General features: G+C 44.4%; 1 protein-coding gene across 1 annotated transcript in view; it reads right to left on the reverse strand.

The window, feature by feature from the left end:
* Positions 1-6,583: 6,583 nt before the first annotated feature.
* LOC120315395 (breast carcinoma-amplified sequence 3-like) overlaps positions 6,584-22,416 on the reverse strand; it is a 128,251-nt gene continuing 112,418 nt past the window's right edge. The window contains exon 8 of the mRNA XM_039359667.1: positions 6,584-7,512. Within this exon, the coding sequence (XP_039215601.1) occupies positions 7,502-7,512 (11 nt within the window). The 3' untranslated portion in view covers positions 6,584-7,501. The remainder of the gene's footprint in view (positions 7,513-22,416) is intronic.

The raw sequence follows: 22,416 nt of genomic DNA on the forward strand, positions 1-22,416 counted from the left end.
TTTTTGGGTAATTCTAATTCTACTGTTACTGGATTTATGATCCTTTTAATTGGAAAAGGTCCTATATATTTTGGTCCAAGTTTTTTTTACAGGGCTGTAGGGACTTTAGGTATTTTGTAGATAAGTACACCATTTCTCCTATAATGAATGGTGTAGGCTCAACCCTTTTTTTATCGGCTTGTGCTTTGTATGCCCGCCTAGCTTCATCTAGTGATTTTCTGACTATTGGCCAGGTGTTTTGTAGGCTTTCCATCCATTCTTTAAGTGAAGGGATCGTTGGTTCTTTTGGGGTTAACTCTGGCATAGGGTTGAAACTTTGGCCGTTGGCTATTTGAAAAGGAGTGTAGCCTGTGCTTGAGTGGACTGCATTATTGTAGGCAACTTCTGCAAAAGGAAGTAAGTCCGTCCAATCACTCTGTTGGAAATTTAAAAAACATCTCAAATATTGCTCAAGTACCGACTGGCAGCGTTCCGCCTGTCCATCTGTCTGAGGGTGATGGCTAGATGTCAGTCCCTGAGTGGTCCCTAAGAGGGATAAAAATTCCTTCCAAAATGTAGACGTAAATTGCACTCCCCTATCAGAGATGATGCGTTGGGGTGCCCCGTGCAATCTGTACATGTGCTGGATAAAAAGTTTTGCTAAGGCCTTTGCAGTGGGAATTTTTTGGCACGGGATAAAGTGCACCTGTTTGGAAAATAGGTCCGTGACTGTCCAGATAACAGTATTCCCATTGCTTTCAGGCAATTCCACTATAAAATCCATGGCTATTTCCCTCCAGGGGGCTGAGGGACTTGCCACTGGTTGTAACCGCCCTGGCGATTTCCCTTGCAACCTCTTTGCTGATGCACAGGTTGGGCAGCTGGCAACATAACTTTCTAGGTCCTTTTTTATTGATGGCCACCAAAATTGCCGTTTAATTAAGTGTAAAGTTTTTACAAATCCAAAATGACCTGCTGATTTTGTGTCATGGCAAAGTTGCATGAAAGTTAGTCTTTGAGTTGTTGGTATATATAACTTTTCCCCTACCCAAGGCAATCCGTCTCTCATTGTGCACACATGTTTGTTTTTCTGGAACCAATCATCTGTTTCCAAACTTTTTCTGAATTCAATCCCAGTTTGGCTGTCCAGTTGTGGGTTTATTTTGGCTTGGGTTCTTGTGGTTACTGGCGCTGCCAGTTGTGACTCTGCCATTATTGGTCTAGAGTCTGTGGTTCGTGCGCTGTTATATTGGGGCATGCGAGATAGTGCATCTGCCAGGAAGTTCTTTCTTCCTGGTAAATGTTTGAGCTTAAATTGGAATTGGTGAAAATGCTGGGACCAGCGGGCTTGTTTGGATTGAGTTTCCCTGGAAGTTTTCAGGGCTTCCAAATTTTTGTGATCAGTCCACACCTGGAAGGGGATTTTGTTGCCTTCCAGGAACTGTCGCCATGTGAGTAATGCCCAACGTATCCCATAAGCCTCCTTCTCACATACGGGCCAGCGCTGTTCTGTTTCCGTGAGTTTCTTGGATGTATATGCACAGGGTTGCAATACTGCATCATCATTTTCTTGTAATAGCACAGCCCCCACTGCCACATCACTTGCATCTGCCTGTATTATGAAGGGCTTGTCAATATCTGGGTGCCTTAGTACTGGTTCGGCAGAAAAAAGTCTCTTTAGTCTCTCAAACGCTGCTTGGCACTCCATTGTCCATGTTAGTGGCTGGCTAGGTTTTACTGAGGATGTTCCCTTCGTTTTTAGTAAGTTGGTGAGGGGCACGGCTATCTGTGCAAATGAGGGGATGAATTGGCGGTAAAAATTTGCAAAGCCCAGGAAACTTTGTAGTTGCTTTCTTGTGCGGGGTGGTGCCCATTCTAATACTGCTCTGACCTTCTCTGGGTCCATTTCAATGCCCTGTGGGGATATGCGATAGCCTAGGTAGTCTATCCTTTCCTGGTGGAATTCGCATTTTGAGCGTTTGGCATATAGGTGAGCGGCTCGCAGCTTCTTTAAAACCGCTCTGACAAGTTTGACGTGTTCTTCTTTTGTTTCGGTAAAGATAAGAATGTCGTCCAAGTAAACAAGGACCCCTTAAACAGGTGCTCCCTTAGAACGTCATTGATTAATTGCATAAAGACTGCAGGGCCCCTTGTAATCCAAATGGCAAGACTTTGAATTGATAGCACCCCATGGGGCAGTTAAATGCAGTCTTCCATTCGTCCCCTTCCTTGATTCTCACGCGATAGTAAGCTTCCCTTAAGTCTAGTTTAGAAAAAATTTTCCCTTTCGATAGGTGTGACAGCATGTCTTTCATGAGGGGCAGCGGGTATAGGTTGCTTTCACTGATTGTGTTCAGGGCCCTATAATCCACGCATAAACGTAAAGAGCCATCCTTCTTCTCTCTAAAAAGGACCGGGGCAGCCACTTTAGGCTTAGCTGGTTCAATGAAACCTCTCTCCAGGTTTTTTTTATAAATCTTTCCATTTCCTCCTTCTCCTTTGGGCTCATGGAGTATAATCTGGGTTTCGGGAGTTTTGCCCCAGGCTTGAATTCAATGGTACAGTCTGTGGGTCGGTGGGGGGGAAGCTCATTCGCCCTCTCCTCACTGAAGACTTCAGCAAGGTCCCTATATTCCTCTGGTATTTCTGTTAATCTTTTTTCCTCTCCTATGGATGCTTTTTCTATTCTTGATTCTGGTAGCCTCTCTTGGGGTTTTAAGTCCATAGGGTCCCCCTTCGGGAATTTGATTTCTGTCGTCCTCCAATTTACCCAGGGGTTCCATTTTTTCAACCATTCCATCCCTAGAATCATTGGGCATTCCATACCTGGGGTCACCACAAACGTTAAGTCCTCTTCATGGTTGCCCAGGGAGAGGTGTATTGGCAGAGTGGCTAGGGTAGCTGGCACCCCCCCTGCTATGGATCCATCTAGCTGGCCAAATGAGATTGGTTGTTCCAGTCTCCTGGATGGGATGCCCAGATTCCCCACTAGTGTTGGGCTAATGAGGCAGCGGGTGCAGCCAGAGTCTATTAAGGCTTTCACCTTCACAGCTTCGGGCATGGGGGGGATTAATATAGTCACTGTTTTGAAGATGGGTGTGATGCGTCCACTTACCAGGGGTTCGCCTTCCGAGCTGTCATCTGAGGCATCCACCGTCCCTGTGGTGTAGGCTGGAGTTCTTTCCCCTTGGTGAGCAGAGGTGGGGTTTTCTGCAATTTCCATCATTTTCATGGCTGTTTCTTTTGGCTTAGCTGAATACCCTCTGGGTTTGTTGATTGGGGATCTGTCTGGGTTGTGCTGGGGGGCCTTTGAGCGGCATTCTACAGCTCGATGCCCTTCTCTTCCGCACTTGAAACACCCCATCTGCTTCTTGGCTGTATCCGATGATTTCACCGGTTGGTGTGTCAGCTCAGGCGGGGGGCGGCTCCATTGTTTTCCTCGGCGATGCCTCTTCAATATGTCGATCTCTGCTTCCTCTGCCAAGACGTACCATTCCTCAAGTCGATGTGGGTCTCCTCGGGGCAGGCAAGCATCATATAGATCATAGTTTAGTCCGTCTTTGAAACGGCCAAGGAGGATGTCTTCTGGCCAATTCAGTTTGCTGGCAATGGCTCGGAATTCTTGTGTATACTCAGCCACTGGGCGTTTGCCCTGCCTCATCGTTGTTATTCTTTCACGGGCTTTGCGATCAGCCAGGGGGTCTTCAAACCGTCTTCTCAACGAGGACATGAAACGGTTGAAGTTACTGAGTTCTGGGGCATTGGAGTCATGCAGGTTCACCACCCAATCTGCAGCTGGTCCATCCAGGGCAGATTGCACGATCCGGATGCGGGCTTTGTCGCTGGGGATGTCCTGCCCATATTCCTCCATGTAGCTGAGGACTTGGGTTAGGAAAAACCCCAAGCGTGTTGGCTCCCCTTTGAATTTCACCTCCAACGGTGGACGTCTTGGAATGGATCGGTGCCTCCATTGTGGGTGGTAGTGTCTTCCGTCCAGATTTCCATCTGTGGTCCGGTAGGGGGTGGGAGCTCCTGGATCAGTAAATGTCCCTGGGGTTGCAGGTTCCACGTCCCCCTCGGTGTCTCTCCCTTTGTGGCTCCAGGAACTGGGGCGGGCGTAGGGCTCAGGAATCTCCTCTCCTAGGGAGCTGAGAGTTCTCTTCATCAGGTCAATAGCTCTCTCTAGGATCCAGTCTGAGTACGGCATACAGCTTCCTCCCTCTTCACTTGCGTGCAGGGATTTCTCCATCTCCTGCTTCCATTCTGGTTGCTTGGTCCCCCGTCTCAGGGTCACTTTTCTTGATTCCTTTCCCCACTCGCTTTTCTTTCCAACGCCCATCGACCAGCGAGGCTTGTGGTCCTGTGTCTCCACCACTTCTTCTTCTGAGAAATCTGGCCTCTCGGATCCCAACATCTGGCAAGGTTCCAACTGGGTCAGCGGCTCTCTTTCCAGGGAGTTTTCTCCCTCTCTTGCTTCGTTGTCTGACATGGTAAATTTTTGCAAAATCCCCCGGCAAGGGTCTACCTTCCAGGTGGATTAATTTTGCAAGTCCTGTCTAATGTAAGGACCCACCCCACTTTGCATCTTAAGAAGACAGAACTCTTGGAATAGCTCTTCCAACAGGAATCCTTTATTAAGAGAAAATGGTTGCAGGCATGCTAGACAGGACTTGGGGTTCAAGCTCTCCCATTCAAGGTTTTAAGGGGTTCCCCAGTAGTCCCACCCAATCAACCCCCCTTCCAGTGATAGTTTCAAGTATCACAATTCCATCCCCTTTCTTCTTCCGTCTGGATGGAGACTTCAGATAACTACATGAAAGGCAATTACTCTTCTTTGATATGTTAAAGCTTAGAGGCCACAATAAACACACATTCAGTCCTTTGAAGTGTGCTGAAGGAAGTGAGGGCCATAAAGCCCCTTTGCTCTCCCCCTTTTCTCCCTCTTATGGCAGAATCCAGAGAAGGCAGAATTGGGAGTTTCTATGTTTGATAATTAAAGATGAAATATAATTGGATTCTGACACGTTCCTTATATGTTTTAGCCTCCAGTCCCCTAATCATCTTTGTTGCTCTTCTCTGTACTCTTTCTAGAGTCTCAACATCTTTTTTACATCGTGGTGACCAAAACTGGATGCAGTATTCCAAGTGTGGCCTTACCAAGGCATTGAAGAGTGGTATTGCTACATGGAGATTCTCAGTCTCCACCTATCAGCATCACCTGTTTTACAACACAGTCCTTTCAGCAGTTCCAAAAAGGTTCTACACCCATTTGTGTTCTGAGTCAGGTGACCTTGAAGGGCACAGATAAGCCTCCAGGTGGCCTCAACGACTCTCAGAGGGAGTACTAATGACCAGATGACTGCAAGGATTGTAAATATTCTATTCTATTCTATTCTATTCTATTCTATTCTATTCTATTCTATTCTATTCTAGTCTAGTCTAGTCTAGTCTAGTCTAGTCTAGTCCAGTCCAGTCCATTCCATTCCATTCTCTCTCAGAGGGAGTACTGCAAGGAATGTAAATATTCTATTCTATTCTATTCTATTCTATTCTATTCTATTCTATTCTATTCTATTCTATTCTATTCTCTCTCAGAGGGAGTACTAATGACCAGATGACTGCAAGGAATGTAAATATTCTATTCTATTCTATTCTATTCTATTCTATTCTATTCTATTCTATTCTATTCTATTCTATTCTATTCTATTCTCTCTCAGAGGGAGTACTAATGATCAGATGGCTGCAAGGAATGCAAATCCTTCCATTCCCCATCATTCAGTCAGAACTGAAGAAGCTTCTTGGATGAGAAGTGAAACGTGTTCAAGGAAAAACAAAGAAAGTCCAGTTGCCTCTTGTAAAAGCACCCTTGGGTCCATTACACCATTACCAATGGTGTAATGTATGAGTGACATTGAGGGACCAATGATCTAAAAGTTAACCTATGGTCCTAGAACCGCATGTGACTTCATCCTCTTGTCATGTTCCTCAAACATTAAATCTGGCATGACGTCCTTACCTGTAAATTGTTCTAGTGAACAATTTATTATTACTGCTGTCAGGCACAAAAGACCAAGACCACACATGAAGTTCCCATTAATTTGATTTATTGTTATTCATGCCTACACACAGGACTTTACTCAGCTAATGGTTAGCACTGTTTTGGTACTAGATACAGGGCAACGGAATTCAAGAGGGCCTGGACTTAGTCCATTTGTGCTGATTCTAGGCTGATTCCTCTTTTGACTCTGTCCCTAGATTCTGCCACTCCTCCTACAGTTGCCACTGTAATATTTATGGCCCCCACAGTTAAAGTATGTAAAAAGCGAGTAATAAGTAAAGGAAGGTAAAAAGCAAGCTTCTCTCTTTTTTCTTTCTTGTTCTTCTTTTCTCTGTCTTTAACATTTTAGTTCCAATTAACTCTGCATAGCTACAATCTCCCGGTCTGGCTCATACTATCCTTATTTTATAACAGTTAGAACAATTTTTTTATTTTTTACTTTATGACATTGAGAACAATTAACCAGTGGAACAGCCTGCCTCCAGAAGCGGTGAATGCTCCAACGCTGGAAGTTTTTAAGAAGAGACTGGACAGCCATTTGTCTGAAATGGTATAGGGTTTCCTGCCTGAGCAGGGATTGGACTAGATGACCTCCAAGGTCCCTTCCAAATTATTATTATTATTATTATTATTATTATTATTAAATCCATCAATCATCTATTTTTCTTAATAATAGTCAGCATTCTCATGAAGGTCCAGCCTGTTTGTCAAGTTAATTTTATTATTTTCAAAGGTATTTTTATCAAAGGAAAAAAAATCATTCTGTTTTCTAAGAATTATTGTCCCTTTATATGTTTAACACTTTCTTAAATCACAATCCTGTTAATGTCAAGGGAACCAGGAGTCAGGGCAGTTCAAATGAATACAAATTGATCGGAAGCTTAAGCTGTCTACAAGAATTTGAACTATTAACAGTCAAAGCAAATTGGTGATATATAAGGATCAACAAAATTCAAGGAGGGCTGGAGTTAGTGAAGTGACTTTGACCCCTCCCTTGGGCTCAGCCTGGTCATCTCCTACATCTAAGCTTTTTTTTTGCTTTTAAGTCAAAATCCTTTAAGATAATATTTTCTTTTCTCAATTCCCAAAAAATAGGCGACTTACCAAGTGTTCTTTCCTGCCTGTCGGAAGATCTCTCCTAGGTAGTAAATTAATTGTGTAAAATAATTGGTTCAAATGTCCATAAAGGCGGCCTAGTGGTTTTGAGTGTGATGGTAATCCCTCAGTTCCCATGCCACTCAACCCACAAGCGACTACAAGAAACTCAATCCCTGTGGTCACTTCACAAGCACAGCTATCTAGAGCACGAGTGGGCAATCTCCCAATCTCTCCTGCTCCAGAGAGAGAATTTCATCAGGCAGAACATTCTGCTTGGCTGCCAGTCTTTACCACGATGCTGTCCCTGCTCGCTGAGACGCTGGCAGGGGCGTCCAACCTGCCATACGTCCTCACTCAGAAGCCTCCTCAACAGGAAACTATTGAAAAAAAAATATAGGTTATTTTGTGCCCATTTACTGTATTGGTCTTGCTAGTCTCATTATTTGCTTCATTTCCACCTAACAAATTACTCATGATGGAATATGGCCCGCATTAGGGAAAAAAAAAATGCACGCTATTGATATAACAGTAAAAGTCACCTATTATGATTACCCCCTTCCTGTTGCATGAATCACAGATATCTGAAATCAACTTTCCTTCCAGATGCCTTTTTATACCTTCCTGTACTGTACAATCTTCAAGAAAAAGGACTGCATCAGGGGACAATTAAAGGCCTATTGATATATGGTATTATAGCAGTAACAAAAAAGTTGCTAACTGTAGACCTCCAAGCATAGATAAGCCCTCACAGTTGAAAAGCCACACTCAGTATCTCTTCCCTTTGCATTGCGGCCCATTCATACATTCGGTTGCAAGTTCTTGAATGAGCAAGTGATGCCTGTGCCAACTTGGGAAAATCAACAAGTCAAGACAACGAATGCTGCTGAAAATCTAATTAAGGTCTTCTGAACATTTCAGATGCTAGCACTATTCAACAGTCAAGAAGAGACTGGCTGGTCTAGAGAAAAGAAGGATTGATAGCAGTCGTCCAGTATTTGAGAGGTTGCCCCAAAGAAGAGGGAGTCAACTTATTCCCCAAAGCGCCTGAAGGCAGGACAAGAAGCAACGGATGGAAACTCATCAAGGAGAGAAGCAACCTGGAATTAAGAAGAAACTTCCTGACAGTGAAGACAATTAATCAGAGGAACAGCTTGCCTTCAGAAGTTGTGGGTGCTCCATCACTGGAGGTTTTTAAGAAGAGATAGTCACTTGTTTGAAATGGTATAGGGTCTCCTGCTTGAGCAGGGAGTTGGACTAGATGACCCCCAAGGCCCCTTCCAGCTCTATTCTGATAGATTTAATCAATAAGGTTTCTATCTGTCTGTCTGTCTGTCTGTCTATCTGTCCGTCCGTCCATCCATCCATCCATCCATCCATCCATCCATCCATCCATCCATCCAAGGCCCCTTCCAGCTCTATTCTGACAGATTTAATCAATAAGGTTTCTATCTGTCTGTCTGTCTGTCTGTTCATCCGTCCGTCTGTCCATCCGTCCGTCCATCCATCCATCCATCCATCCATCCATCCATCCATCCATCCAAGGCCCCTTCCAGCTCTATTCTGATAGATTTAATCAATAAGGTTTCTATCTGTCTGTCTGTCTGTCTGTTCATCCGTCCGTCCGTCCATCCATCTGTCTATCCATCCATCCATCCATCCGTCTATCCATCCATCCATCCATCCATCCATCCATCCATCCATCCATCCATCCATCCATCCAAGGCCCCTTCCAGCTCTATTCTGATAGATTTAATCAATAAGATTTCTATCCATCCATCCATCCATCCACACTCAAGGTATATTTTTGGATCAAGCCAGATGCTGTAGGAGATGGCCAGGGTGAGCTTGAGGGAGGGGGTCAAGCCCATCAGGAACCTGGAGTCTGTTCGTGCCCAACAGAGATCTAAGTCCCGCCCTCCTTGAATTCCAGTGGCTCTCATCTACTGCCAATTTGCCTTGAGCGTTAGTAGTCCAGATTCTTGTTTAGATCCTGGAATAAATGTGTACTCACTTTGGACCTAACCTTGACTCCTTGTTTCTTGCACCCGACAAGGCTAGATCTAAATATTGCAAAGGATACTAAGTGTGTAGTTTGCATTGTGAGGAACAATTACTCATTTAATAACACAAGACTTACGTGTATTTATTTCTTCTATTTATATCTCGCAATTGCAACTGTGAGCAGCGAAAATAGGAGGTAAACTAAAATAGTAGTAATAGTAGTAGTAGTAGTAGTAGTAGTAGTAGTAGTAATAACAACAACAAGGATAAAAACAACAATAAGAGTACACTGGCACCAGAAAGCACCCAAATTACATAAACACAATTGTGTCCACCTCGACTTGAGCACCAGAACCAGAAGTTCATACCGCAGAACATTTGGTAACCAAAGACTGGACAGGCATTTGTCTGAAATGCTATAGGGCAGTGATGGCAAATCTTTTAGAGACCGAATGCCCAAACTGCAACCCAAAACTCACTTATTTATCGCCGGGTGCCAGGTGGGCGTGGCCCACTGGTTGGGCATGGCTGTGGAGGTCATGGCAGATTGGGTGGGTGTGGCCAAGGTGGGTGTGATCAATGTTGTTCCTGGGGAGGGATGCCTGTGGGGGCCGGGCAGGGTTGGGGGAGATCCAGGGGGTCTCTGGCAGGAGGTTCATCCTGCAGGGTGAGGCAAGGCGAAGCGGGGGGGGGGTGCCATTGTCACAGGGCAAGGTGAGGCAGGGGCCGGGGGAGCTGCTGCCTGACACCATCGGCCCTGCAGACAGAGGCCAGTGAGCGCATGGGTGCTGGGATGCATCCAGCCATGTGGGACCCCAGCAAGTTAGTGGGCGCTGGTTGAAGAGGGACAGTTGCCATCTAAGGGGCATGGCGCGCATGCCCAAAAAGAGGGCTTTGAGTGCCCTACCATAGGTTCACCACCACTGCTATAGCGTTTCCTGCCTGAAAAGAGGGGTGGACTAGAAGACCTCCAAGGTCCCTTCTGACTCGGTTATTCCATTCCATTCCATTCCATTATCAGCCAAAATATTGTAGTATATTGGAATTAATGCACATTGCACATTCATCTCTCTTAATCCAGGATTCTCCCACTGTCTTGACTCCCGCGCCAACCCCAAGGATGAACAAATCTGAAGAATTTGCAAATTTGGGAGCTTTCAGTTTGCACCTGAAAAGCCAGGTTGCAATCAGAAGTCCTTCCTGCTGCCCTTAGACAGGCCGAGAGCCAAATGAGGAATTTCATTTCATGTTTTCCGCTGGTACTGCTATAAATGTGGAACAAGAAACAAGATCACGTGAAGTGTTAATACCGCTTTACAATGCCTTGGTAAGGCCACACTTGGAATACTGCATCCCGTTTTGGTCACCACGATGTAAAGAAGATGTTGAGACTTTAGAAAGAGTGCAGAGAAGAGCCACAAAGATGATTAGGGGACTGGAGGCTAAAACATATAAGGACCGGCTGCTGGAATTGGATATTTCTAGTTTAATGAAGAGAAGGACGAGGGGGGACATGATAGCAGTATTCCAATATCTCAGGGGCTGCCACAAAGAAGAGGGAATCAAGCTATTTTCCAAGGCGCCTAAAGGCAGGACAAGAAGCAACAGATGGAAACTAATGAAAGAGAGAAGCAACCTAGAACTAAGGAGAAATTTCCTGACAGTTGGAACAATTAATCAGTGGAACAACCTGCCTCCAGAAGCGGTGAATGCTCCAACACTGGAAGTTTTTAAGAAGAGATTGGACAGCCATTTGTCTGAAATGGTATAGGGTTTCCTGCCTGAGCAGGGGTTAGACTAGATTAGATGACCTCCAAGGTCCCTTCCAACTTTATGATGATTATTATTATCCATATTATCCATTATCTATTCTGCAAGGCTCGAAAGTATGAAAAAATGGTCATAAGTCCCTTTTTCCAGTGTTGTTGTAACTTTGAACAGTCACCCAGTGTGACAATTTTAAGGCATGTGGACTTCAACTCCCAGAATTCCACAGCCAGCCTTGCTGGCTGTGGAATTCTGGAAGTTGAAGTCCACATGCCTTAAAATTGTCATGGCTGAGAAACACTGCAGATGAACGAATGGTTGAAGTCAAGGACTACCTGTACACACATTTGTTTTGGAACAAACCTCTACATGTTGAACCAGTATTGTGTGTGTGTGTGAGAGAGAGAGAGAGAGAGAGAGAGTGTGTGTGTGTAAGTGTGTGTGGAGTTGGTGATGATGACAGGACTCATCAAAATTCAACCTTTTCCCTTTCTTAATTGTTCCTTCCAAAGACAAGTTAGTTCTAGCTTAGAAGATAACATCTGCAGCCAGTCCAGATTCTTGCCCGTGCATCAGTGTAATGAACGTAGGTAAGAATTTATGAACCGAGTGGATCTTTTTTTCTTATCTTTTTTTTTTTTTTGGGGCACGGATGCTTTGATGCTCTTTGCAAGTGAAGCTCGCTGAAAAGGCGCCCCTTATTTTTATCCTGAAACCCCCAGAGGGAGATGAAAACTTTCCATTTGGGAAGGCAAAAAATAAATAAATAAATAAATAATAAAATAAAATAAAAAAATGTCCTTTCACGGAAGCAAAAGCTAACGCCATCTCTTTCCTACCCACCCACTCCTGCCCAGATCCCACTAACCTCCCATTTGATAGAGCCAGACAATCGACTTGCTTTAATTTACAGCTTCCTCTTTGTTTCACAGGCTAGCTGTATTTAATTTGGATGTGTGTGTGGGGGGGGGGGAACAGAGAGTGCAGAAAAGAACTTCGTAAAGAGGGGAGGGGGGGTGTCAAAATGGTACAGATGTCGACTTGTGGCTTCGGAGCTATTTCTGCAGCAACATCCGAAGACGAAACCAGACTCCAGGCTGGCCATAAAGTCAAACCCACGCCCTTAAACGAGGTGCCAAGCCGCAAAAGGAATTTGCGTCAACTGGGGAATACAACGAAAAGGGAAGAACTTCTAATTATAGGGTCTGGAAGCCGGAAGCCGTGAGTGATTAGGAGTTGAGGCACTGCTGTATGTTTACTCCGAGGCTTCCTCTCCTCTCCTCCTTGATAGATGAGGTTGGCCCCCCAAACAGGGTGGGGATTGAAGTTGCTGATGAGACACAGAGAAGCTTCCAGGACCGGGGACCGGGCGGGAGATGGTCTGGCTTCTGTGGCCGTGTAGTAACATAAGTCTTTTCAACTAGGCGTCAGTTGGTTAGCCCCGAGAAGGCCAAATTAGAGGGTAGGAAATCTCAGCTGGGTCCCTGCCGTGGAAAGGAAGGAGCAAGAGTGCGGGAGAGAAAAAACAGAGGAAACCAAAACCAGCTCCAAACATCTCCCCGGGACGTCCTATTTATAACACCTCTCCAACTGCCGGACTGCAGAGGAGAGGCGGAGAAAAAGGCCTCACCCTGGATTTACACCACCGAGAACCTCCTCATTTGGGGAAAATAAGTACCCAGGCTACTCGGCACTTCGCTGGCCGCTCAGGGACAGTGTCAAGAGTTCAGTGTGTCCAAGCTTTGTGGGAGGAACCACCTCAAAGAGTAGTGCTTTTCCTACTCTCCCCTTGAGAGACGGAAGAACGTGGAGCCATGGGCCTGGAAGGAACTTTAGAGGTCCTCTAGTCCAACCCGTGGCCCAAGGCAGGAGTTTTGGCAGATAGTCCTCGACTCACGACCACAGTTGAGCCCCAAAATGTCCCATGGCTAAAGCGAGACAGTTATGAGTTTTGCCCCATTTGACAAGCTTTCTTGCCACGGTAAGCGAATCACTGCAGGTTGTTAAGTGAGGCACACGGTTGTTAAGTGAATCGGGCTTCCCCCCCATTGACTTGGCTTGTCAGAAGGTCGCAAAAGGGGATAAACATGATCCCGGGATGCTGCAACCGTCGTAAATATGAGCCAGTTGCCTAGCACCCGAATTTTGATCACGTGATCATGCGGATGCTGCACCCATGACCAGAAGGGTGAAAAATGGTCATAAGTCACTTTTTTTCAGCGTCATTGTAACTTCAAACAGTCACTAAATAAATGGTTGTAAGTCATGGACTATCTGCATACCCTCCTAGATAAATGGTTGTCTAATCTTTTCTGGAAAACCTCCTGTAATGGAGCGCACAAAACTTCCAAAGGCAAAGGTACAGTATAGGGTTTCCTGCTTCAGCAAGGGGTTGGACTAGACCAGTGGTTCTCAACCTGTGGGTTGGGACCCCATTTGGGGTCGAACGACCATTTCACGGGGGTCGCCAAACAAGGCTGTCCGCCATTTTTTCCCCCTTTTCTTTGGCCACGCCCCTGGCACCCGGTGATGTATAAGTGGTTAGGGGTCACCACAACATGGGGAACTGTATTATGGGGTCGCGGCATTAGAAAGGTTGAGAACCACTAGACTAGAAAATTTCCAAGGTCCCATCTAACTATTCTATTCTATTCTATTCTATTCTATTTTACTCTACTCTACTCTACTCTACTCTACTCTACTCTATTCTATTCCATTCCATTCCATTCCATTCCACTCTACTCTATTCTATTCATCCTGTTTCTATTCTATTCTATTCTATTCTATTCTATTCTATTCTATTCTATTCTAATTCTACTCTACTCTACTCTATTCTTCTTCCTGACACTATTCTCCTCTCCTCTCCTCTCCTCTACTCTGTTCTATTCTTCCTACTGTTTCTATTCTATTCCATTCTATTCTAAACTGTTCCATTGATTGATTGTTCCCACTGTAAGGAAATTTCTCTTTATTTCCAGGTTGCCTTCCACCCATTGCTTCTCATTCTGCCCTCAGGTGCTCTGAAGAATAAGTTGGCCCCCTCTTCTCGGCGACAACACTTCAAGTGTTGGAAGACAGCTATCAAGTCTCCCCTAAGTCTTCTCTTCCTTAGGCTAAACATTGCTCGTTGCCTTGGCTGTTCATCGTATGATTTAGCCCCCAGACCCCTCATCATCTTTGCATGCTATGGAAATCCTCAAATTAATTGTGTTAAGTAATGAGAGGTCACCATCAGCCCCCAAGTTCTCCTCCACGGAAGCAGACACCTCATCATGAGTGGCTGTTTTAGCCTGGCTCGCTGTAATCTGCCACATTTTTGCTCCTGGTGCTTTGGGGACTTGCAGATCATTCCTGATGCAGAACTATCTAATTTCAGAAGACAGGTGCTCAGAAAAAAAAATGCAGGTTGATGAGTGGATTATGCAAAAGGCAGACAGCTCTTCTCCCAATATATGATTAATTCATGGTCTTGCCTTGCAATGTAGTTATAAGATTGCTCTGTGAAGATCAGACCGGAAGAGGAGAAAACAGGCCAGTCAGAGGCACCCAGAATAACAGAAAAACAGAGTTGGATGGGGCCTTGGAGGTCTTCTAGTCCAACCCCTTGCTCAAGGAGGAAACCCTGTAACAATTCAGACCAAACCGCTGTCCAATCTCTTCTTTAAAACCTCCAGTGTTGGAGCACCCACAACTAATGGATACATGATGGGTTTATGGAGTTCCAGTTCAGAAACAGAACGCCTCTCTATAAATGTCCCGTTGATTAATTGTTCTCACTGCCAGAAAATTTCTCCTTAGTTCCAAGTTGGGTTTCTCTTTCTTGTCCTGCCCTTTGGTACTTTGGAGAACAGATCGCCCCCCCCCCTCTTCTCTGTGACAGCCCTTCATATAATGTTTAATATTAACTCATATAATATATGAAAAATAGGCTGCCAAAAAAGCCAACACAGTCCTAGGCTGCATTAACAGAGGGATAGAATCAAGATAATGTGAAGTGTTGATAGCACTTTATAATGCCTTGATAAGGCCACACTTGGAGTACGGCATCCAGTTTTGGTCACCACGATGTAAAAAAGATGTTGAGACTCTGGAAAGAGTGCAGAGAAGAGCAACAAAGACGATCGGGGGCTGGAGGCTAAAACATATAAAGAACGGTTGCTGGAACTGGGTATGTCTAATTTAATGAAGAGAAGGATGAAGGGTGACATGTTAGCAGTGTTCCAATATCTCAGGGACTGCCCCAAAGAAGAGGGAGTCAAGCTATTCTCCAAAGCGCCTGAAGGCAGGACAAGAAGCAATGGATGGAAACTAAACAAGGAGAGAAGCAACGTGGAATTAAGGGGAAATGTCCTGACAATGAGAACAATTAACCAGTGGAACAACCTGCCTCCAGAAGTTGTGAATGCTCCAACACTGGAAGTTTTAAAGAAGAGATTGGACAACCATTTGTTTGAAATGGTAGGGTTTCCTGTCTAAGCAGGGGGTTGGACTAGATGACCTCCAAGGTCTCTTCTAACTGTTATTCTATTCTATTCTATTCTATTCTATTCCATTCCATTCCATTCCACTCTTCTCTACTTCCTATTTCTATTCTATTCTATTCTACTCTAGTCTACTCTGCTCAACTCTATTCTTTTCTTCTTCCTGATTCTATTCTATTCTATTCTATTCTATTCTATTCTATTCTATTCTATTCTATTCTATTCTATTCTATTCTACTCTACTTCCTATTTCTATTCTATTCTACTCTACTCTACTCTAGTCTACTCTGCTCTATTCTTTTCTTCTTCCTGATTCTATTCTATGCTATGCTATGCTATGCTATGCTATGCTATGCTATGCTATCCTACAATCATTCGTTCAGTGACCATTTGAAGCTACAACAGCACTGGAAAAAGTGACATGACTCTTTTTCAAAGTTATGACAGATACAGCATCCCCATGGTAAAGTGATCAAAATTTAAACACTTGGCAATTGACACCTATTTATGATGATTGCAGTGCCCTGGGGTCACCTTTGGCGACCTTCTGACAAACAAAATCAATGGAGGAAGCCAGATTCACTTAACAACCAGGTTACTAAGCGAACAACTGCAGCGATTTGCTCAACAACCGTGGTCAGAAAGGTTATAAAATTGAACAAAATTTCCCTTAACAACTGTATCCCTTAACAACATAAATTTTGGGCTCAGTTGTGGCAGTAAGCTGAGGACTACCTGCACGCTTAGTAACTCCGAGGGCATCCACTGTTTATTTCTGCAAAGATACATTGACACCTATTCGAAACAACACGTTCATTACAACGCTGGTTTTGATACAAGCGAAACACTGCAGAAGAGGGCTTCTATGTTAAATCTGTGAGGCCTCTCCACAGCCTGTTTTTTTCCCCTGCCCGCTGACTCTGATAAATGAGAAAAGACTTCTACGGAGAAAAATTCCAATTTAGATTTCTTTAACGATTAACCCTAGACCACCATCGTATTTCAACAGACCACATTTAACTAACCAGAGGAATTTCGGCCCTGTTAAAGGTGCAGTCAGCCGTCCACGGGGGCGCACAGTTTAATCTGTTTTACTGCAGGCCGAACATTAATTCTCCCTGTTATTAATGGGTGGAAAAGCTCACTCTGAGCCAAAGAAGAAAGAAGGGAATTGCTGTTCAAAACTTAGACGTGTCACATTTCACAAGTCTTGGCCAGCGGGGGCGACGCCTGCTCCGATGGGAAGATAAATTATTGACCAAATTACAATGAAGAAAATGGGAGATTGGGCTTTTTAGTGGCCGGTGGGATCTTCCAAGTGCATTTTACTCTCCCGGTCGGTTGTAGGAGTTGCTTCACCTTTGCAACAGAACAAGCCACGCATAAGACACGTTATTCTAAAAGTTTCCACATCGACCAGGCGCCAAACCAAAATCCCAAACTGCTTCTTAAAAACGCCTCGAGTTGAAATAGCAGCCCGAGGAGTTGGCACAAGCACTATGGCAGAGGAACCTACGACTTTAGTGCCAAGCTTAGAATTTACCCATCATCCCCTCCGTAACCTTTTTTTTCCTTCCCACTTCTGCCGTTTTCTTGCCAAAATTTTTCAGAAGCGGCTTGCCATTGCTTCCTTTCCAGAGCTGAGAGAAAGGGACTGGCCCAAGGTCACCCAGTGTAGGAGATGACCAGGCTAGTCCCTTCATGTCCACAGGAGATCTAAGTCCAGCCCAACTTGAGTTACGTTGACTGTTTATCTATTGCAGTGGTTCTCAACCTGTGGGTCGGGATCCTATTTGGGGTCGAACGACCATTTCATGGGGGTCGCCAAACAACGCAGTCCACCATTTTTCCCCCCTTTTCCTTAGCTGTGCTACTCCCTTTTATTCTATTGGCTTTTGAAAGCCAATAGAATAGACTCTCTTGAATAGAGTCTAATTCTATTGGCTTTCAAAAGCCAATGGGAATTGTCCAGGCTGTCTCTCCCTGCTGAGCCCTCCAAAAGTCCCATTCTGCAAACGGTGCTGCACCAGTTGAGTAGTCCTCGACTTACGACCGGTTGAGTAGTCCTCGACTTAAGACCGGTTGGGGGTCGCGGCATTAAAAAGGTTGAGAACCACTGATCTATCGCAAATCTGCTTTGACCGTTAGCAGTTCAGATTCTTGTAGAGAGCTTAAGCTTGCAATAAACCTCTATATTCATTTGAACTGCCTGGACTCCTGACACCCAGCTGGCTTTGTGCCGATGGCAGGACTAGAACTCCCGGCCTCCCACTTTCTAACATGACAGCTTAATCACTACACTAAACTGGCTCTCATCATCAACCCCTATCAAGTCCCACTGTTATCTGGGTTGTATTATAGAATGACCCCAATACCTTGCCAATATAGAATAGAATAGAATAGAATAGAATAGAATAGAATAGAATAGAATAGAATAGAATAGAATAGAATAGAATAGAATAGAATAGAATAGAATAGAATAGAAAGGGACCTTGGAGGTCTTCTAGTCCAGCCCCCTGCTCAAGCAGGAGAATCTATACCATTTCAGACAAGTGACTGTCTAACCTCTTCTTAAAAACCTCCAGTGATGGAGCACCCACGATTTCTGGAGGCCAGCTGTTCCACTGGTTAATTGTCCTCACTGTTTGGAAGTTTCTCCTTAATTCCAGGTTGCTTCTCTCCTTGATTAGTTTCCCTCCATTGTTTCTTTTTCTGCCCTCTGGTGCTTTGGAGAATAATTTGACCCCCTCTTCTTTGTGGCAGCCTCTCAAACACTGGAACACTGCTATCATGTCACCCCTGTTTCTTCTTTTCTCTAGACTGGCTATACCCAAGTCCTGCAGCTGTTTTTCGTATGTTTTAGTCTCCAGGCCTTGGATCATCTTAGTTGTTCTTCTCTGAATTTTTTTCTAAAATCTCAACATCTTTTTTGTAGTGTGGTGATCAAAACTGGTTGCAGTATTCCAAGTGTGGCCTTACTAAGGTTTTATAATCGTATGGGCTGTGTGTCAATGGTACTGTAGAGGAAGGAGTGGCAGAAGCTAGGACAGTGTGAAAAGGGGGATCAGCCTAGAATCCTTACGTAGTCGCAAGTGAACTAAGTCCAACTTTCCTTGGATTCCGTTGACCCTTATCTAGCACTGAAATAATGCTAATCCTTAGTTGACAAGATTCCTAAGCATAGGCATGAATAGCAATACGTCGATTTAATAGGATCTTCATGCGTGGACCTGATATTTTGGGCCTGGTACGGAGGGTCATCTGCTGAACCCATCCCTCACCTCTGCTATGATCAACTATTTTGACAATGGAGGTTCCAGCTTCTGCACCTGAGATATATAAGAGGGGGTCACATTATTCTCCAAAGCACCAGAGGGCAGGACAAGAAACGATGGAGGGAAACTAATCAAGGAGAGAAGCAACCTGGAATTAAGGAGAAGCTTCCTAACAGTGAGGACAATTAACCAGTGGAACAGCTGGCCTCCAGAAATCGTGGGCACTCCATCACTGGAGGCTTTTAAATAGAGGTTAGACCAGTGGTGGCGAACCTATGGCACGGGTGCCAGAGGCGGCACTCAGAGCCCTCTCTGTGGGCACGCGCGCCATCACCCCAGTCCTAGGCCTTCAGCTGGGTTTTATAAAACCTTTTCGCTTTAGGCCTCCGCCGCCATGTGCAAAAAAAAAAAAAAAAAAGTTCAATCAGTCAATTTCAACTTCTCGCAGGAAAAAAAAAGATCTTGCAAAGTTGGAATTGATTGATTGAACTTTTTAGTCCCACCCAGTCTGCCGTTACCATGGCAGCCATGCCCACCCAATGGGCCACGCCCACCCAATGGGCCACACCCACCCGGCACTTGACAATGCATAAGTGGGTTTTGGGTTGCAGTTTGGGCACTCAGTCTCTAAAAGGTTCACCACCACTGGGTTAGACAGTCACTTGTCTGAAATGGTATAGATTCTCCTGCTTGAGCAGGCGGCTGGACTAGAAGACCTCCCAGGTCCCTTCCAGTTCTATTCTATTCTATTCTATTCTATTCTATTCTATTTCCTATTCCTATTCCTATTCCTGAATCTATTCTATTGCATTCCATTCCATTCCAATTCCTATTCCTATTCCTATTCCTATTCCTATTCTATTCTATTCTACTTTCATGACTTTGGGCCAATCCCCCCAGGAGACAGTGAGTTCTAATCCTGCCTTAGATATGAAAGCTAGTTGGGTGTTAGGAGACAGTAAGTTCTAGTCCTTCTTAGGCATGAAGGCCCAGCTAGATGACCTTGAGTAAGTCACTCTGTCTCAGCCCATCCCACAAGGTTGTTGTGGGGGAAAATAAGAGGAAGAAGGAGTACTAGGTAAATTTGTTGCCTTGAGTTATAAAGTAGTAAAGGCAGGATAAAAATCAAAGAAATAAACCCATGACCTGTTGGGTCACTGTTTCCAATAGACTGTATTTCCTTACCTAAACCAATAAACAGAATAACTATCGGCGGGCAAAAAAGCAGCGAGAGCAGGAACGATTTCCGATTTCCTGCTGTCTTCCCCACTGACTTTCCCAGTAGGAAGCTGGCAGGGAACATTGGAAAGGATGACCATGTGACTGAAGCAGCCACAACTTTGTCAAATCTCAATCCCATGGGAGTCACGGGTCCTGGACTTTGGACACCTTCTGTAAATTAACCCATTTGAGGTTCATTTGATTCAAAAACGGTTGCCTTCCTGTGCCCCTTTTCACCCAAACGAACATTACAAGCCTTCAAAGGAACACGAGAATTTTATTAGTCTCTAGAGCAGTGTTTCTCAACCTTGACAATTTTAAGGCATGTGGACTTCAACTCCCAGAATTCCACAGCCAGCAATGCTGGCTGTGGAATTCTGGGAGTTGAAGTCCACATGCCTTAAAATTGTCAAGGTTGAGAAACACTGCTCTAGATTCTGCTGACCAACTCTATCGCGGCCCTTTTACAATAGTCCTTTCCAACATTCCACTGGCTTAGAAAGAATAAAGAGGTTATTATTTTTCCAGAAAAAGTGGGGGGGGGGAAGGGAAGGAACACAGAGAATTTATTTCTATTCACACCAGTGGGGCTAAGCGAAAGAAACTATGAAAGAAATGCTAGTGGCAAACAAGAACTTATGTTTATCTCCTGCTGTACTAATGTTTAACTCACATCGTAACATTTATAGCTCCGGGTTAAGCTCTGGCATTAAAAATTGAAAGCTGAAATATTGCTTCTGCCACTGGAAGTAGTAATCAGCCGACTCCAGCGGCAGTTCTACAACAGAAGCCCAAAGAATTTACAAGGAATCTTTCCACCGACAAATTCACTCTCCTAGTTCATCGAGAGTGGTTAGTCGTGACTGGCTTCAACTTGGTATTTAATCACCGGTTTACAACAGCTAGGATGATTAAAAAGTTGTTGCTTTTTATTTATTTATTTATGAGACTTATATACCGCTTTAAGTGTGAGCACTCTCTAAGTCAGTGGTTCTCAACCTGTGGGTCGGGACCCCCTTTGGGGTCGAACGACCATTTCACGGGGGTCGCCAAACCACGCTGTCTGCCATTTTTTTCCCTTTTCCCTAGCTGTCCTACTCCCTCTTATTGGTGGCCACACCCACTTGGGGGTCACCACAACATGGGGAACTGTATTATGGGGTCACGGCATTAGAAAGGTTGAGAACCACTGCTCTAAGTGGTGTACACCAGTAAGCAATGTATGTATATATTTACATTGCCCCCAACAATCTGGGTCCTCATTTTACCTACCCCGGAAGGATGGAAGGCTGAGTCAACCTTGAGCCGGTGAGATTTGAACCACTGACCTGCTGAACACAGTCAGCTAAAGTGGCCTGCAGTACTGCCCCCTAACTGCTGCGCCACCTTTTCAGTTCAGAGGTGCTTCTTCCAGGACAAATAGCCACTTGAAGGCCCCCCCCACCTCTAAATCTTAACTTTGTTAGGCACGAAGAATGAGGACCATTCCTAAGGTGGCAGCAGACAGATAATCCTCAACCTACATCAGTTCATTTAGTGACCGTTCAAAGTTACAACGTCGCTGAAAAAAGCAACTTATGATCTTTTTTCACACTTAGGATCGTTAATGTGAATTAAAATGCAGACGCTTGGCAACTGGCTCATATTTACGACGGGTTGCAGTGTCGTGCAATCTCCTTTTGTGCCCTTCTGACAAGCAAAGTCAAAGGGGAAGCCAGATTCGCTTAACAACCGTGTTGCTAACTCAACAACTGTGGTGATTCACTTAACAACGGTGGCAAGAAAGGTCGTAAAAGGGGACAAAATTCACTCAACAAATGTCTTGCTTAGAAATGTTGGGCTCAATTGTGGTTGTAAGCTGAGGACTACCTGTGTAAGATTTATTCAAGCTTATACACAAGGATCTGGTTGACTAAAGTTCAATACTAAATTGGTGCCGGAATAATAATAATAATACTAATAATAATAATACTAATAATAATAATAGTACCAATAGTAAGAGGCTCCTTGGGTGCAATCCCAAAACAACTGGAGCACCACTTGAACACCATTGGCATTGACAAATTCGCTATTAGTCAATTGCAAAAGGCGGCCTTACTAGGAACTGCTTCCATCCTGCGACGATACCTGTAATATCATCAAACATCCACATCTGCCTATCCCAGGTCCTTGGTAAGGACTCGATAGGTAGACAAAATGCCAAATCCAGTCTGAACATCTGGCTGACTATGCAATGATCCATAATAATAATAATAATAATAATAATAATAATAATAATAATAAGAAGAAGAAGAAGAAGAAGAAGAAGAAGAAGAAGAAGAAGAAGAAGAAGAAGAAGAAGAAGAAGAAGAAGAAGAAGAAGAAGAAGAAGAAGAAGAAGAAGAAGAAGTAATAGTAGTAGTAGTAGTAGTAGTTTGAAGACCCCTGGAGTAGGGCCTGAATAATTTAGATCAGGACGTGGCTATCATTTCTTGTACTGCCTATAAAGACACGAAGCTGCAGCAGCCAGGTAAAACGCTTGCCATATTCTTAATTA

Source organism: Crotalus tigris, unplaced genomic scaffold (genome assembly GCF_016545835.1).
Source record: "Crotalus tigris isolate CLP2741 ecotype Arizona unplaced genomic scaffold, ASM1654583v1 scf7180000019099.140709, whole genome shotgun sequence".
NCBI classification, from domain to species: Eukaryota; Metazoa; Chordata; class Lepidosauria; order Squamata; family Viperidae; genus Crotalus; species Crotalus tigris.